Consider the following 17570-nt stretch of genomic DNA (forward strand, 5'->3'; position numbering starts at 1 on the left):
CAAATAGCACGCTTGACTCATTCCCCCCCCCCCCCCTGTTAAACATCTCGCATCCGCTCTACATTGAATAAAATAACTGTTATTGTTGAAGCCATCCATCCCGTTTTCGATATCGCTTGTTCTCAATTTGGGTGTGGGGTGAGCTGGAGGAGCGCTCCTTGGAATGGTCACAGGCTTGTCGGATTGTTGCAGGGGATAGGGGTAAAAAAAAAAAAAGACCGCTCAAAGTATTTTAAATTTAAAGTTATTCATTGACTTCCAGGTTTTTCAAGAGATGAGCTGTCATTCAGGGTTTTTTTCCCTTGCTTTGACTTTGGAGCAAAAATTGAAGATACCCAGCAGCCACAATAAGTCTGAACATTCATTTGTACATTTACAAAGTAGAATCATACATACTATATAGCACCAGTGTCAAACTCAGGGCCCGGGGGCCAGATCTGGCACGCCACATCATTTTATGTGGCCTGCCAAAGCAAATGAAACATCAAACACTTCCATGATGCTTGGTAAAAATTTAAAATTCTTATATTTAATAAATTAGAGACATATCGTAAGCATTTACTTGTGACTAAACCGCTCATTACAGTAACTTAAACAAGAGTTTAACAAACCGATATTATTGACTTTTTTTATATGGTTTCAGTCATAACGGCCCTCCCAGGGAAACGGCAACTAAAATGTGGCCCACGACAAAAATGAGTTTGACACCTCTGCTATATCGTATTTATATATTATACTGTATAGAAGTGAAAACTAAAAGCCCAAAAGAAGCACTATCTAATGTTTAAGCAATCAATCTAAAAGGCAACAACCGAGCAAGCACGCCTATCAGTCACATGTTCTGAAACCTTTGCTCGCTCGAAAGTGAGTGGCTTCAACCAAAAGCTGCTCTGCCCTGAGTTGTTTTAGCACATCCATCCATCCATTTCCTGACCCGCCTTATCCTCACAAGGGTCGCGGGGGGGGTCCTGGAGCCTATCCCAGGTGTTTTCGGGCAGTAGGCGGGGGACACCCTGAACCGGTTGCCAGCCAATCGCAGGGCACACAGAGATGAACAACCATCCGCGCGCACACTCACACCTAGGGACAATTTACAGTGCTGCAACCATCCTGGTATGCATTTTTTTGAATGTGGGAGGAAACCGGACTACCTGGAGAAAGCCCACGCAGGCATGGGGAGAACCTGCAAACTCCACACAGGGAGGCCAGAGCCAGGATCGAACCCACGACCTCTGCACTGTGAGGTTGACGCTTTAACCACTGGAAATGAAATAAAAGCAAACTGGAATTTTGAACTTTTGTCTCATACCTTTTGACCTGAAACCCAAAATATCTTCACTCTCCAACACAAAACAAAGGAACCGGCCTTGCTGTGCGAATACTTTTGGAGGAGACTGTATATTTGCTCTACAATTGTCTACAGAGAGATTCCATCTCATAGGTGAACCTAATGAGGACAAACGCTTTAGAAAATGGATGGATTAATAGATCTTTTTCCAACATTTTTTTTTCCTATGGGGTGTTCCACTGCATGTTTATTTTTAATTAAAAAAAAAAAAAAAAAGATCCAAAAACCTTCCCATGGGCATTGTGCATATTAGCAGTCTAGCTTTATTCCGGCGCAGTTGGCATTCACTTGCACAGAACTGTGTGTGCTTGTGTGTCCAGAACATGTGTATCGGATCTCTTTGGATCAGGTGTGTCGGAGGAAGCGTCTGTCGAGAGTGGATCAGTCTCATGTACGGTAAGTCCATGGTAAAAGTAAAGTAAAATGGAACCTGTGTGTCTGTTTAGAGCGTCGTCACTCGTCCCCACGGACAGAGAAGGCCTTCTTCCTGTGCTCTTATTAGTTTAATTGCTGCTCAGCTCGTCGGGGACGTCCTCTCTGGTGGCGAGCCTGTGCCAACTTTGTAATGTCCCTCCATCTGTCCGCTCTCGGCGCTATAAAGAAACGTGACGCACGCACACACACACACACACACACACGCACACACACACACACACACACACACACACACACACACACACACACACACACACACACACACACACACACAAACACACACACATACTGACGGTGCACTCGTCAATATTGTTTCCATTTGTATCATCACCAAAATTAGAAATCCGACATCACCACTTACGCAAATTGTTGCACTTGTTTCTGCAATGCGGTGGACATTCACGGCTTTTCTTTGCGTAGGGTTGCTGGTTCAAGTCCATCGTCAAGGGTGGACAAACTTTTGTGTTCAACGGCCACGCGTGAGTTTTGAAAACACACAGATGGGTCGGATCAATTTGCAGATAAGGTTAAAAAAAAAGTGATTGCGTATTTGAAATCTGTAAAATGCATTATTTTGATCATTCGAATCAAATGTGTTGCACATTTTTAGTGTAATGCGTGTTCATTTTACTGATATTTTTATTTTACTAAAAGAGAAGTTACTGGCAAAAATGTCTTTACAGGAATATGTTCTGTACCGCTCACCTGTTTTCTGAAGCTGAGTCATGATTGAGCCATGTGCAACATGACATGTGTGACTTTGCCCACTTCTGGCCAAAGTAATAGAGAACGAACAATTGACTTCCTGGGACAAGGATACATGTGTGGTTTTTACCTATTTTGACCAGACACAATTTGAGGAAATATGGTTTATCTTTCTTCACACCCTTGCTCTTCACATTTGTCACATTTGTGACATCCACAAACAAGTTGTCTTCTTTATTTACATCACATGTTCAGAACCTCTGGAAACTATCATAGGATCATTTGCAACACATGCCATTCTCTATTTACATGACGTTTATCCCAATGTAGAGCACAAACACACTAATCATCTGAGGGATAGTTGAGTGAAACATTCCGTCGTCCGTTGTGTGGGGAGAACCCAATATGGGACCTCCTCACAGGTCTTCCGACTCGGGGACCAGGATGGACTCTAGGGTGATTGTGGGCAGGATGAGGTGGGTGCCCTCTGATATCCATCCTTGGGCGCTTCTGTTGAAAGTGGGTCTCTTCATTCCCGGATCCTGGAGCTCCGGGTACTTGGGAGAGTTCAGGTCCAGCTCTGGAAGCTTGAATTTGATTCCTCGCGGCACATTCTCAAAGCCGCCATAAGGGGTCGCTACCCTGTAACGTAAACCACATTGGGAAATCCAATTCTTGAAATGTCCATTATTTCAAATGGACACTTTTCTCACCGGTTGAAGCTTTTGTACTCGGGAAGCTCTGGTCGAGGGTCCATTGCGGGCATGCTCAGTTTGAAAGTTTCGACGAGGCCCGGATCGTTGCTGATAGCCTCCTCCCAGGGTGAGTGGTAGGATTTGGGCATAGAGGTAGCATTCAACTTCTCTGTGTTTGTATCTATCACAGAAGCACACAAATTTTGCTCGAAACAGTGTGGAGGTTCTGCTTGAGGGGCAGGTGTGGCAGTACCCCACCTAATGGTCTTTTTTTTAACCATACCGTGGTGTTGTTTTGGCTCAAACTCAAAGCATACAGTATAATAGACCAGAGGTGAGAAAATGATGGCCCGAAGACCTCATATGACCCATCGGGTGTTTAATCCATTTAGATTTCGCCCTTTTTTCCCCTTGAAATGACTGAATTCAAAATTAGTCAAAAGAAATGCTTAATTTTTATTTATAGTTTATTCCTATATCTCAAGTAATGATTTTTTCATTTATTTATTGTAAAGAGTGCAAAATATTCGGAGTGTACCCAATTGTCCTTATGCATTTAAATATGGATTTGTTTTATGAGAAATTTGGCTAATTAGTTATACAGTGGTGCCTTGAGATACAAGTTTAATTTGTTCATTTGCTATGTTCATAAATGAAATCACTTTCCTCGAATCATCTTTACCCATTGAAATCCGTTCCAGCCTTTAGAAAAAAAATCAACAATTTTGTCCTATGTAAGATGTTTTTTTAAATGAGAAAATTAGCAATAAAAGTTTGCACTTTATAAAAACGTCAGGTCATGACAAAATAAAAAATTGTCACATCAGTTGAATGGACATTGTGCTAGTTCCTGCCTTGGCCACTAGGGGCAATTATAAATCAGACAGATACTGTACATCGACGCATGGATGGACTACCTCAGTAGGTTTCAAAATATTTTTCTTTTTTTTTTTTAATCTAGCTTCCGTGCTTCCCCTCCAGTCCTGTGGTTTGATAGATGCAAGTGAAGGGGAAAATGGAATTTAAAAAGCCCAAATCATAGGAGAATGTCCTTATATAAAAACTCCACAGATCATGACGGGGTTTTGGGGATCCTTATCATTTTTAACAGTTCAGTTTATGGTGACACAGCAAAGATTTACGTTTTCTGAGCGGAATTACGAGCAGAGAGCCTGCTTCAGAGAACCCTCAGCCTTGGCAGACTGACTTGTCCATCATTATGATCTTGGGTCTTAAAATAGCGCATACTCCAAGTGTACACTTGTCATGTAACATGTCCGAATGGGATGGCACCCCTTCAGGACTAAGCTTGGTGGCTTTTGATGGATCACATGAGATGAACGCATGCAATTAATCATTCTTCTGAAAAACTAAAACAGCCACTGTAGAATGTAATTCTCTAATAGCTTCGAGCCAAGCCCTTGCGCTTATGACTCTACAGTGTGCTGTCGCTTTTTTGGTGGTGGTTGTTTTGTTTTGTTTTGTTTTTTTATGACAACATTACATAATCGCAAGCTCATGCTTGACTGTTTGGCAGTCGGTCTTATTTTTAGCGCCGGGTGGAAGCGGTGACAGTAGGGGGAAATATGGATGACAAAATCACTAGACAAATAAAATGACAGTGAATATCCCCCGAATGAATGATGGGGGAACACATTTTAATCCTTACTAATGCTGTAAATCACATTTCTCCATGCTGGGCTCACATTTCAAAAGTCTTGGCTGGTTGAAAAGGATTGAGATATTTTGAGAGGGCGGTAGGACTAAAACTTTGGATGTTCGAAACCGAGTTGTCGGATTGGTTTGGACACGCTTTGAAAAATTACTTGTGTATAATCCAACAAAAAATAAGTTTAAACTGCTCAAGTTTATTCTTTCAGTTCTCTGGAAATGGGTTGACATGACTCTACAATTGATGACGCTCATATAATATGTCCCGATATCGTTACCTGGAACAACCTCATCTGGATTTGGGGTGTCTTCATTGGTTGGCGCATCCACTTTAATTTCAATCATGTGTGCACTCTGGGCCAGAATATCATTCTGCAAAACACAGTATAAGACTATGAGCTAAAGTCTACAGCCTTGACTCCTATGCGCGCACACACACACACACACACACACACACACACACACACACACACACACACACACACACACACACACACACACACACACACACACACACACAGATACAGATAAACATTGAAGTAGCTTATCAGTTAAGTGTCTGAGGAGCATCTTGCAGAAGACTCCTTTTTTTTTAAGAATTATTTTTTTGTCAGACAACTACAAAACATGACAAATGGCTGCGTTTGTTGCGGCAGTGACAAACTTACGTTCAGTTGCGCATTGGCCTCATTTTGTATGCTTTCAAACGTGTACTTCTCCGAGCGTCTCTGGCGCATCTTGAACAGTCGGGAGCCTCTGTTGGACAGCAACGACAGCTCCTCCAGCATGATGTCTTTGGGGGTGCTGTGTTTCTTTCCCAGATCCATCACGTCACCTGGGATCACAAGGAAACATGCAGAAGGAACATGTGGCACACATGCAGTTAGATGTGACCACACTCATAACTCAAAATACCTTTATTGTATTTTAAATAATCTTTCCCCGCTTAAAATGAAGAGAAGCCAATGGGGGAAGACAATTCTCACTTCAACTTTTCATGTTTAATGAAAGAATGATATATAAACATGTGGGCTGAACATCTAAAGCGCTGATCTAATCTAGACATAAAATATACATGTCCGGTCTAAAAAAAAGTAAGCCTACCCACTGACCGGAATGAGCAGATCTTTTGTTGCTTGTTTTTTTTTTTTTTTTTTGTTTATATCACGATTGCACCCTTCAACATTTGGAAATTACATTCTACTACAATGAAGTGTCGATTTGAATTAGATTAATTGTGCAGCCCGAGTTTGTGCATCATGATTTTGATGCGCTGATTAATTGTACGACTCCTTGTGGTATTATACATCTTTGGCCACCTGGGGGCAGTATAATACATACAGACATTGTACACAGATTCGATGATGAAACACTCACCTCAACTGTATCGAGCACTTTAAAACAAGCATTGAAGAAGTAAGTGTGTCGCAAATAAACTGCAATAATATTAGTCGTATTTGCCCGTGTGTGTTATCGTATGCTCTGCGTGTCTTGTTCTCATTTTTGTTCGAATATAATTTGTTTAAACGACGGCAAAATCATTTCTAGTTTTGTTTGCCCGCCTCTGTCGTCGTTTGCTATTAAGTGTTAGCATTAGCGGACTTAAAGGCAACGTTGTGTGAACAACTGTACAATTTAGTGGTACAGATGGGGGCGGGGGTATTTATAACTAAGAAACTCACAATTGTACTGGATAGCCACTGATTTGACCAAAGTTTCTAGAGTTTCTATATTGGCTGATTCTGGACGAGAGGCTGGGTACAACCTGGACTGGTCGCCAGTTGCAGGATACTTGTAAACAATCATTCACACTCATATTCACACCTATTGACAAGAGAGAGTCTTCAATGAAAACATATACAGTACACGTGTGACATATGTGAAAGGAAGCCAAAGTACCAGGGGGAAAAAACAAACACCAGATATGGCGAGATCATGTAAACTTCACACAGGAGGGCCTGAGCCAAGATTCAAATGGCATACATGCTAAGCATTTGATTACTGTAATTCACATGTTCCCTGAATAAGCTCAAGGATATTACATCAGAATAATTCATTCTTTGTGACTAGAACTATTAAAATGTACCGTTATGCATGACAGACAGCCACAGTAAATAACAATGAGCCAGCAAAACAATAAGCAATTTTGTAAAATGGCGACAACAAACACTTTCCGATTATTTCCTTGCTCGCCAAAGGGGGGAAATATCACTAATCACCTTAACAAGTTACAGTTAAGATGTACGGTATTTAAGTGTCTTGGATATGTCTTTACTGTATCCTATTGCATTTTCGTCATACTCCATTCACTAAAAGTTGCATGTCATAGAAGCCCTGTCATGGAAAATGAGCCGCGGCCGTGGCGCAGAGTTAATTTCAATGTGTCAGAATGGCGGCCAGCTGTCACAGAGCTTCAGGATATCCTAACAGCAAGACACAGTTGGCCCGCACAAGTTCTCTTCCTCCAGCCCTTGCCCTGCCCCACCCACAACCCACCCCGAAATAGAGCTTTGAAAAGGGCAAAGACAAAGCACTGGCTTCTATGGGTGGTAAATCATCCGCCTCGCTTATTTATGGTGAGATGGAGCCCTGACATTTTGCACTCGTATCCCTCAGAGGGATATTGTATTCTTGCAACAGTGTCATGTTCGCCTCGGCCGTGCGCCATACCGTTGGTACTGTGGACCTCTCGACAAATAGCTGCTGCATGCTTCTTCTTCTCTCCAGCTGGCATTGTACAGAACTGTGACATTGTGGGCCCTGGCGAGGTTGTTGTTGAGGACAGTGAAGGAGTGCTGGAAGCACATACAAGACACTCCATGAGGTTGTTTGGACTTTTGATACATGACAGCGTTGACCGGGTGCCATTTTAATGAAGAGCGACCATCGTAGATGCCTTGAATATGGGTCGTAATGATGACACTGAAAAGGTTACAATTAGGGTTGTAAAGATGGATATAATTCATATATATATATATATATATATATATATATATATATATATATACACATATATATATACATATATATATATATATACACATATATATATACATATATACATATATACACACACACACACATATATATATATATATATATGCTCTTTTTGAAAACTCTGTGAAATACATACAATTGTATAATCTATAATATCGTTTTATTTATTTTGCATCAGGCCTATTTTATGATCGTCGACCATAATGTCAAACTTTCAACTTTCAAAGCAATTCTACTCATCAAAATGTTTGTTTTCATTATGTTTTGTCTCAAGTTCCTGATGGTGACTCACGTTGGTCGATGTGTCCTTTTAAGCTTTTATTCCGTTTGGTTGAGATATCAAAAGTGTACCGTATGGGTTAACTGTGTTGAAGTTCCTAAATATACGTGTATTTATTTCACTAGACATTAACACCTGTTTATTGTATTACAATGAATATATGTTAAGACTCTAGGCTTGTAGAAAATATTGGTTCCTTGCTACAGCAATCTACTATATGATATGTCTTGTTATATTTGCCTCATTAAAATTATACCATGCATTTACAGTAGTGTTTTATTACTGAAAAAAACGTATTACATAATCTAAAGATGCTGTTATATTTGGACACATATTTTTAAACCTACCGCTGTCCAACATGTTCAATTTTATGCAAGCGTTGCATGTTAGTGATAATATTGTAAGGAAAAATACAGCAAAAAAAAATTAATACATTTTTGGGGGGTTGTGCTTTATAAGCAGACTACAGCGTTCTAACACAGGTATTTACACACTTGTGGACATTTGTTGCACTTGCCGCAATGAAGCATAATAAATAAATAAATATTTAAATTATGACACAGTCAAAAAGAAATTATGGTATTAAAGGAAATGAAGAATATATGTTTGGAACTTTAAACAAGAGAGACATGCCAAATGGGAAATTCAATAATTAGAGAACAATGGCATATTTACTATAAATGAATTTAAAAAATCTGTCTGCTGTTTTGCGTACCTGTGATGGTGTCCCGGGAGTGCGAGCTGTATCCTTGAAGGGAAAAAAGTGAGCGAGGCTCAGAGGTCAACCTGCACTCGCCGGTTTGATCTTCGCTGATCTTCACACCCGCCAACACTAAAGCCACACTGCCAGTGTGTCTCTGTGTCTGTTGTGTATGGAATGCGGGCTTGCATCAATAGGCTAAATATAACCTGACAAACACTCCAAAGCACTCTCAAACACCATCGGGCAACAGTAGAGGATGGACCGAGACAAGTTGTCCGATGAGAACTTCCTCCTCCTCCAGAGATAAAACCGTCTTCTTGTGTCGGAATGTTTCGCAGTCGACATGTCTGGCAGGGTTAAAACTTCCAGGGTAACATGTCTTCAAGCTATGCAAGTTATGCACAGAACAGTGGCCCTCCCTGAGATGATCACCGTATGGTTGTCAAAGTGTGTCTCGACCTTTATTGAGCCAAGGCGCCCGCTAAATTTGTAAACTAAATTGTTCGCACATCTGAATGACAGCGTAAACTGTCTGAATTCTGAGCAGACAAATGGATTCCTCCCTCAAATATTTCACTTTTCCACCTAAGTGAAAAGTGAGGCAACCTTACTTTGCTTGTAAACAGTAACCCTGCGAAATTCACAGTCTTTTGTGTAATCTCAGTCCGAGAATAAATTGCCATAAAAAAAAAGTATCTTTAGATGTGAGCACGTATGAGATGATTTTCCAAATCTTCTCAAATCTTCTGATGTAGCGCAGGTTGCTTTTAAACGCCACTGTCACCATACGCATTGTCACCGGTTAACAAACATAAAGTGGTTGCTGTTTTTGTTTTTCAGTGGTCAACTTCTTTTTACACTTCCATGACTGTATTTAAAAAGAAATGAAATAACGCACTTCTCGTCAATATTATGCCTTCGTGTTTTGCCCTTGCAATTAAGGCCGGTTATTTAATTGTTTTTATATTTTAATATTTAGAGTGGTTCATTTATTTTTAGTTATGTATAATCGTAAAGGATGATACTTAAAACATTGTCTGTACAGTTACTTTTGTATATGTGATATGTATTCGATTTTTCCCTCCCAATAGGGTAGAAGTGATCAAGTCTCAACAAGTGTTATGCAACACAACGGTGCAACATTGCAAATTGCAAGCACCAAAAATAAACATACCCAATTGGGTTCCTTTGCATTTGTGAATGGTGAGGTTTTTACCTCTCCAATGCATTCCTCGATGTTAATAGAGAGTAAAAGAAGCCTGCCGCCACCACACAAAATAAATAAAGAAATAAATAATACTGAAGGTACATAATTTGTGCAAACGAAGGTGCTAACAAAATGTTTTAATTTTCAAACAAAGTCATTCTCCAAATCAGTGACACAAGATGGGTGATTATGCATGCAACACACACACACACACACACACACACACACACACACACACACACACACACACACACACACACACACACACAGATACACTTCCTAAAATCAACTTTAAAAGCTGAACATGCCAATTTGCTTTTTCATGTTAGAAAAAAATGCTCTTTGGAACTGACAGTCAGACACACTGGTGAAAGAATATCTGTTTTTGAACACTCATTTATGTGGAATGAAGTTAAATTGTACAAAACTCAATAATAACATATCATTTATCACATTAATGTTTAGTGAAATGTGTCACAAACAGCACAGAAAGTGGGAAAATGTCTCTCGTAATCATCGAAAACATTCCATATTATTTAGGACAACGTATTGCTTACAAGGAAGTTCCCATCAACAATGCACTGAATCTATTGAAATGCTTTTTTTCCTACCTAAGTGATTGCACATACAATTTTTTTCAGTGTCAGGGGCAGGTGACACGGCATCTCATTGAGGAGGTGGCCATAAGATGCACGTACAGGCATACTGTACTTTGCTTGCTTAAATCTGTCTCTGAGAAGTCATCGTTTAACATATGATCCACAGTCAGAGTTTCAAGAAATTGTCGTGCTACTGAGGGGCCACGTAGTACCACGCACTACCGAACCAGATATATGACAAATAACGATATTTTAAATACAGACAAAATACGTGCATACACACAAAATATGTGTTTTTCATATATTTCATTTTTGATAAAACATTCACTCAAACTCAAAATCAAATGTTTTGAAGAAAACAACAAAATACCCCCATACTGTAGTTTTTTTTTCCAATGCAAAGGGTTCTCATGCATAAAAACTACCATTCAAGGACGTCACAAAACTGCTAAACAAGAAACCAACATTCAGTGCAAAAACTCATTTTGTGCAATTTTTTACAAAAATCAATTGAGGTACGACATGTGTCATGCATGTCATTCCAAAAACTATTAGGACTACTCATGTTGTATAGTACAGGGCAGTATAAGACCCAGTGTAAGCGCAACTAAAACACGTTTGCCATTTAGTGGTAATTGGGGATATTATAACTTAAAACTACAGTATACCCTCGGATATTCGCACTTCGGCACCCAAGGATTCACATGGTGGATTTTTTTTCCCTTTTTTTTTCTGAGTGATCACTTGCCACGACGCCATATTGCATACTACATTTGATGACTAATTCATTCAATTAATATCTAAAAAGAAGAAAAAAACATTAATTCTTCACAATTATAAATATTGCTTTTTTGCTTAGGTTTGTTGCTGCTTTTATGATAAATGCGTTGGGCAAGACTGTTATGTGTGTGCTTTTTATTTCATGAAAGCATGACTGATTAACAATGTCTTCTCAGCCATGTTGTTTCCTTGATTTGGTGTTAAAATAAGGACTTGGTTTGACACTGGCTATAAGAATCAAACCTTCTTTTTGGAGCTTCTATTCAAAAATATTCTGTATTTGTTCTTTGAATATGTAGCTGAAGTAAATTAATTATGGCAGATTATCAATGGATCGAAGAATGCTCCATCCATGTGAAAGTGGCAGGAAAGTCACAGATATCAAATTCTTCCCCTAAATATGGGGGTGCCCTGGGAGTGACCAAAGGTGGCCTTGGCCACCCCTGGCCCCCATATACCTCCACCTCTGACTGTGAGGCAGACATGCTAACCAATTTCTTCAATGTAAAGTGTGACCCCTCTTATATAATTCTGAGCTTACCAGCAGATTTAAATGGCTGCGCTGGTCTAAAAGGAGGCCCGTAGATTGCTGCTGGTTTGTCACATTTCATCCTCGTGGGTGCTGAGGTCATGTAAACCGGGGTCATCCAATGGTGACCCTGACTCGCGAGTGGTGGCTCAAGTGACACTCTGCGCTTCCATTCCTCTGGAGGCTCAGGCAGGGACCCGCGCGGTCTCGTGTGCTGTACACGTGAGGCGAACGGCAACGGGGCGCTCTGGATCGAGAAGGCATCGTCCACTGAACCAAAAGGGCTTCTGGATGCAGCCTCCCAGGGTGTGGGCGCCTTGTAGGATGCTTGCGAAAGAGATGCTCGATGATGCTGTTTTGGGGAAAAATATGAGCGAGGACCCCGTATGCCTGCAGGTGACATAGACCCAGAAGAAAAGGACGGTCTAGGCAGGCTAAGGGAGCGGCTTCTACCTTGTCCCTGAAAGAAAATACGTTCAATCAAAAGTATTATTTACAATGCAAAAATCTGTCAATGGTAATGACAAATTAGACGGAACAATTAAATGCTCGTCTGGTAGATGTTAGAATGTAGCATTAGCTTGTACATCGACCTGTTGCCATTCATGAATACGTCCTGTGACTATATTAGCTTTGTGTTCAACTCCACAGGCCTGGAATTCGCTCTAAGTCACTTTATGAATACTGAGACGAGAACATCATTATTTCAATATACTAAATACTTTCTTCTGACATATTGTTTGGTGATGTACGTGCCCTGATTTTTTTTTTTCATATATGTGCCATAGCCCAATAAAGGTCGAGGAGGACTGTGTGGTAGTACTGCACTGATTAATTTGAGAGCAGTTTTCTTGACTTTGCTGCCATCCTCTGGTCACACAATTTATTTTTTAATTTACGTTTTGTTTTAAAATAAATTATTTTAATTAAAAATACGAGGTCATTTATACATTGGTGCATTTCTATTGTGTGGATTATTGTTAATATGTTTTAGTAAAATTTAGTTCAACAAAACAGTTTTACATTGGTATTGAACCATAAGTGTGTCTATCGTTTGTACTACAAAGTAGGACAGGTTGTCAGGGTTCTAATAAATACTATCGTCCTATCGTGTTTCAATGAATAATTATACTGCCTTATACTTTGCAGGCGTGCAAAATCAACGTAACATGAACATAACATTTGGCAATCCCAGATGCTCGCCAACATTCGTGACGTCATCTTCAACAGTTATATGGCCACAAATGTATGGGGGTAGCTCGTTAAAAGTTCGTGTAAATCGTAAAATTATAAATCTAAGAACACCAGATCTTAGTAGTCTCGGTAGGTGTTGGGTTTCATATCATCTCTTCCCTTCTTTTACAGAAGAAACAACGCAGCGAAGTGGTTTTTATTCTAATTAAAACGACCTGACATTACTTTCAAGTCCATTTTACAACTACAGTAAATATGAGTAAGCGCTAAATCCATTTTGTCACGTCTTTTGGACTGTGTTATGTGTGTAAATGATTTTTTGAAAGCAGATCACAGGGACAGGAAGAGACAGTGGAAAAAGTACAGATACAAAAACAGCAGCTGGACTCAGAGGAAGTGCACAAGAATGAGAAAAGAGAATTTTAATTGTGTTGAAAACAAGATGCGCACGAAACAGTTCCATTTCAGAAAGACAGACACAAGAAGATAAGGCAATATATATATATATATATATATGTCACTAAATGTAAATCTGCGCATGTCTACAAAATGTCAAAAATATATTGAACTTCTTTGGCCTAAAATAGGATACAGAATGTCTGATGACTTGGGAATGAAATTGAAGGAATTGAAAATGAAATCTAAAAAGTGCATGCAGGTTCCTCCAAAACATGCCTTCTGATTAAATATATATCAACAGCGACTGTGCAGTATGTGTTACCGTGTATTAAAGGCTTCATGATTCATGAAAATATACTCTACATTGTCACGGTTTATCATCGTTTAGTTAAGATTTTATAAATATGCATGTTAAAACAAAACAGCTTCAGATAATTCTTGAACCATCCTATGCACATACAGTAAGCCCTTCTTAAGAATCATTCATTATTCTCTTTCACGTCCAGTTTGAACAACTTTCAGGAAGGTGACCTAGCAAACCTTGAGATTTGTATTCCACAGGAGCATGCTCAAGCACATACTTTTAAGAAGCTGTCAAGTGAAGCGTTTTATAGACTGCTTTTTTTTTCTCCAACTATTGTGTTCCATCATCTCGGTGTTGACTGCATCGCCACGGCAAAGCTATTTCTGGAGCTAATTTAGCATCGCAACAGGCCTCCACTGTTTGGTTGTGGCTACCGACTTCTTAGCAGAAAATTTGGGCCGAGGTGCCATTTGACGCGTGACTCGAGCAATGAGAGATGCTGGAGGGAAAGATGAAGCGAAGACGGGATCCAGAGACGGCTGCAGGAAAAGCGTGCTTGCAGCTTGAATGCTCGGTGCTTGCTTGGCGCTTGGCTGACAGCCAGTGTGCTTTTCATCCAAGTGACCATCAACTGCGAGAAGCTCAGCTGATTTGGTGTTTTGCCCAGCAGAGAAATTTGATGAACTTACCGGTCCGGAGGACTTAGCAGAGGCCTCTGACTTGCTTTCGAAATCAGGCTCAGAGATATTAGGAGAATGAGAGTAGGCAGGCCTTTGTTTGGGTGTCTTGGTAACCTCAAACTTTGATGGAGGAGCAGATTTGGCGCTGGGGCTTTTGGCCTCTGGAACTACGTCATTGTGGAACAGTGACAAGTCCAAATGATATGGCTGATGTTTCATGATATCTAAAGTGTTGAGGTGCTTTGAGACTGATGTGGGTGGCGCTGTGGTTTTCGTTGGCGGTGCATTTTTCTCTGCTGGTGGATTACAAAACGGGGAGTGAAGTGGATTGTAAGACAAAAAAGGTGGCGCGCGAACAATTGATGAATATCTCCAGGAGTTGGGTAAAGACATTGTTGGAGAGGGGCATCTTGTCTGGTTTGCTGTCGGACCACAGATAACAAACTTCTCCATTCTGGACTGTCTTTTGGAAAACAACTCTGCGCCTTTTCCCGTCATGGTGCGATGGTCACTGCGGTGATCAAAATCTTGAGCAAAGATTTGACCTTTTGGAGGAGCCGGTGATATTTTTGATGTGAATGATTTCATTGGTTTTGGCGGGCACGAGGCAACAGAACTCGGCGCGCTGTCTTGCTTACTCCTGAACTGTGGGCGAAGTGGGGTAAAAGTAGGACAGTGCGCCTGCATACTCACAGCGGATCTTGGCTGAGGTTTGTTCCAGCTTTTCACGGTTGGCTGAAGACGAGGCTGAGAAGAGGAGCCGACCGACGCCCTGCCAAGGGCAGGTGTTTGAACGGATGCCTGGGCTCGATCAGTTTCCCAACAAATGGCCAGCTTTTGAGATTCAGAGCCGTGTTGATCGAAGTCACGGTGCTGCCTCTTGGGTTCCACAAGATATTTGCGTTGTGCAACGGAACTCCTCGAAGGAATACAGGGTTCACTAGGGGGGCCTTTTAACCAAGGTGGACACTTTGGATTAATGGCAGGCTTTGGTGCAACCGGGGGTGGATTCTTGAGTTTAATTGCTCTGGGTTGCATGAAGTTACAAGCTTCAGCGCCGAGGCTGAAACAATCTTCCTCTGACTCCATACAAGCTTTGCTTTCCTGAAGGTCTGATCCTTGTTTGGTTGTCTGTTGCTGTCTGTTTGAGCTTTTACGCCTTGACTCCGGAAAGCTGCAGGTCTTAATTGCGGGCACAGATATTCGCTCATCTCTGGAGGCTATGATGTCTCCAGTCGGGGACCAAACCTGTTGGCTTGAAACGATAGGAACAGATACTTTGAACGCTGACTCTGTTTTCACAGGAACAGAAGCAACAGGCCTGCTGTGATGAGCTGGCCCAATTTGAACCCCTGAAAAGGGCTTCGCTGTCCTGTTTGAAACCAAAGCTCTTTGCTGGTCCATATGATGAATGTGTCTGTTCATGTAGTTGCCCTGCTCAGAATGATCGTATGTTTTCCTCATGTTATACATACTGTTTGCGACTGTATATCCCGGTTCTGAGCGTGCTTTTAAATGTAATCCTTTATTATGGAGCTCTTGCTCTGAGTCAACTTCTTCCATTCGTTTACGACGGTGCGCAAACATCAAAACTCCCTTTCCTTTCGTCCCGGGTAACACTTCCATTCCTTGAACACTTCCCCAGTTTACACTTAAATCATGGTGCCGGTGATCTATGGCGTATTCCTCTCCAAACTCGGACTCGCTGGTCGGGACAAAGTCAAATCCCGTCTCTTGGAGTTCATCTGCTTCTTCTTCCAATTGGTCTTCAGTGTCGAACTTACTTTCAGCAGTGCCGTAACTTACAAGCGTGTACTTCTTCACCCGTTGCTGGCGTTTTTTGAACAGTAGCGCTCCCTTATTTCGAGGGTTCGGTGCGTCAGTCAGAAGGCGAGCAATTCGCTTACATTTGGACTTGGTCTCCTTAACTCGCCTTTGTGATTGGCTTTCATCTTGACCGAGCCCTAAGGCAAAAAGACACAGAGAGAGGATGAACATGTCAATGGAAGTGCAGCCACTTTTTTTGTTGTTTTTTTTAATCACTCTTGAATTTCATTTATTCACCACTCTGGTTTTCGCAAGATCTCACCTCACGTTCACGTTTGAGCCGTCATTCTTACGATTGTTACTATCATATGAAGCGAGCACACTAAGTGAAAGCCACTGACAGATCGTAACGCTTCCGTTGCAAAAGCGAGCACTCTAATAAAAGCATCGTATTCACTTACAGCTAACTTAGGGAGGTGTGTCGGTCAGGCAACGGAAGGACTTTACTTTGGACCAAGGATCGAATGACAGACTGAGCTGACACATGCTGGTGTCCGTCAAACTGGGTCCATGCCTTATGATACGGTCCTATTTTATTCTTGTCCCACTGTGGCTATCAAAGCCATGGGAATTTTCCCTGCAACTCCTCCTCAAATAGGCTCTGCGTTACCATATCAAAATAACCATCACCCCATGAGACCTTATTTACCGTTTTGAAGGCATTCTTCACTTTATTCGATGATGACATTTTCCAAAAAAAAAAAAAAAAAGATGCTATGACTTGCTCTCGTTCAATTAATAAATGCACGTATTTCAAATACGAACAAAAGCAACCACTAACTGCACAGTTTGTACTGTCAGTCCCATCCAATGTCAAAAGGATTGTAAAGGTTTGAGTCGTAGATCGATATTGGACTTACGTGTGCACCTTGCCCCACGGCTGTCCTGTTCTGAGTCAGACTCCGAGTTCCACTTCCCTGCCTGCTCAGCAGCCTCATCTGAGATTCCAAAGGAGACTGCAGCAGGAGGTGCCTCGCTGCTCCCTCCTTCTTCTGAAGATTCAACCCCCCTGCTACGAGTCCCTTGGCCCTGCCTTTTCCTGGCACCCAGGGGCTCATCAGTGGCCAGGGTCGAGGCCGGGGTCATTTCAGGAGCATATCCAAGAGAGGAGGAAGATGAAGGTGAGAGTGGCCTTGGCATTTGTCCACTGTGGCGCTCTGATTCGGAGAACAGTGAAGTTGGTGACGTATTGATGTGCGAGATCATTCTTGGGTCGT

At 41.3% G+C, this 17570-nt stretch overlaps 2 protein-coding genes across 4 annotated transcripts; both read right to left on the reverse strand.

The window, feature by feature from the left end:
• Positions 1-2637: 2637 nt before the first annotated feature.
• myoz2b (myozenin 2b) lies at positions 2638-9056 on the reverse strand. 3 transcript variants are annotated; one of them, XM_019861693.1, is made up of 6 exons: positions 8847-9020; positions 7525-7649; positions 5523-5689; positions 5133-5226; positions 3202-3364; positions 2905-3130 (listed from the first exon to the last, which is right to left on the reverse strand). In XM_019861693.1, exons 2-6 carry the CDS (start codon positions 7604-7606, stop codon positions 2905-2907), a joined length of 732 nt encoding a protein of 243 aa, XP_019717252.1. In that variant the 5' UTR covers positions 7607-7649; positions 8847-9020. The 3 variants fall into 3 exon arrangements, with proteins under 3 accessions (XP_019717251.1, XP_019717252.1, XP_019717253.1); XM_019861692.1 differs by lacking the exons at positions 7525-7649; positions 8847-9020 and adding an exon at positions 6537-6660 and having other exon boundaries at positions 2638-3130; XM_019861694.1 differs by lacking the exon at positions 7525-7649 and having other exon boundaries at positions 8847-9056.
• Positions 9057-11363: 2307 nt separating this feature from the next.
• Positions 11364-17570, reverse strand: synpo2b (synaptopodin 2b). The gene is made up of 3 exons (XM_019862692.1): positions 17214-17570; positions 14536-16490; positions 11364-12409 (listed from the first exon to the last, which is right to left on the reverse strand). The coding sequence occupies exons 1-3, from the start codon at positions 17557-17559 to the stop codon at positions 11942-11944; spliced, it is 2769 nt and encodes a 922-aa protein (XP_019718251.1). The 5' UTR covers positions 17560-17570; the 3' UTR covers positions 11364-11941.

Source organism: Hippocampus comes, unplaced genomic scaffold (assembly GCF_001891065.2).
Source record: "Hippocampus comes isolate QL1 unplaced genomic scaffold, H_comes_QL1_v1.1 scaffold7, whole genome shotgun sequence".
Lineage (NCBI taxonomy): Eukaryota > Metazoa > Chordata > Actinopteri > Syngnathiformes > Syngnathidae > Hippocampus > Hippocampus comes.

What these genes read in the sequence shown, in the direction of transcription:
- myoz2b (XM_019861692.1), bottom strand. Translation starts at nt 6,660, where the DNA reads ATGATTGTTTACAAGTATCCTGCAACTGGCGACCAGTCCAGGTTGTAC. An exon ending in AGGCCAATGCGCAACTGAAC is followed by an intron (nt 5,227 to 5,522) that starts GTAAGTTTGTCA and finishes TGTGTTTTGCAG; the next exon opens with AATGATATTCTGGCCCAGAG. An exon ending in TCCAGATGAGGTTGTTCCAG is followed by an intron (nt 3,365 to 5,132) that starts GTAACGATATCG and finishes CTTCTGTGATAG; the next exon opens with ATACAAACACAGAGAAGTTG.
- synpo2b (XM_019862692.1), bottom strand. Translation starts at nt 17,559, where the DNA reads ATGATCTCGCACATCAATACGTCACCAACTTCACTGTTCTCCGAATCA. An exon ending in CCGTGGGGCAAGGTGCACAC is followed by an intron (nt 16,491 to 17,213) that starts GTAAGTCCAATA and finishes TTTTTGCCTTAG; the next exon opens with GGCTCGGTCAAGATGAAAGC. An exon ending in CTGCTAAGTCCTCCGGACCG is followed by an intron (nt 12,410 to 14,535) that starts GTAAGTTCATCA and finishes ATTTTCTTTCAG; the next exon opens with GGACAAGGTAGAAGCCGCTC.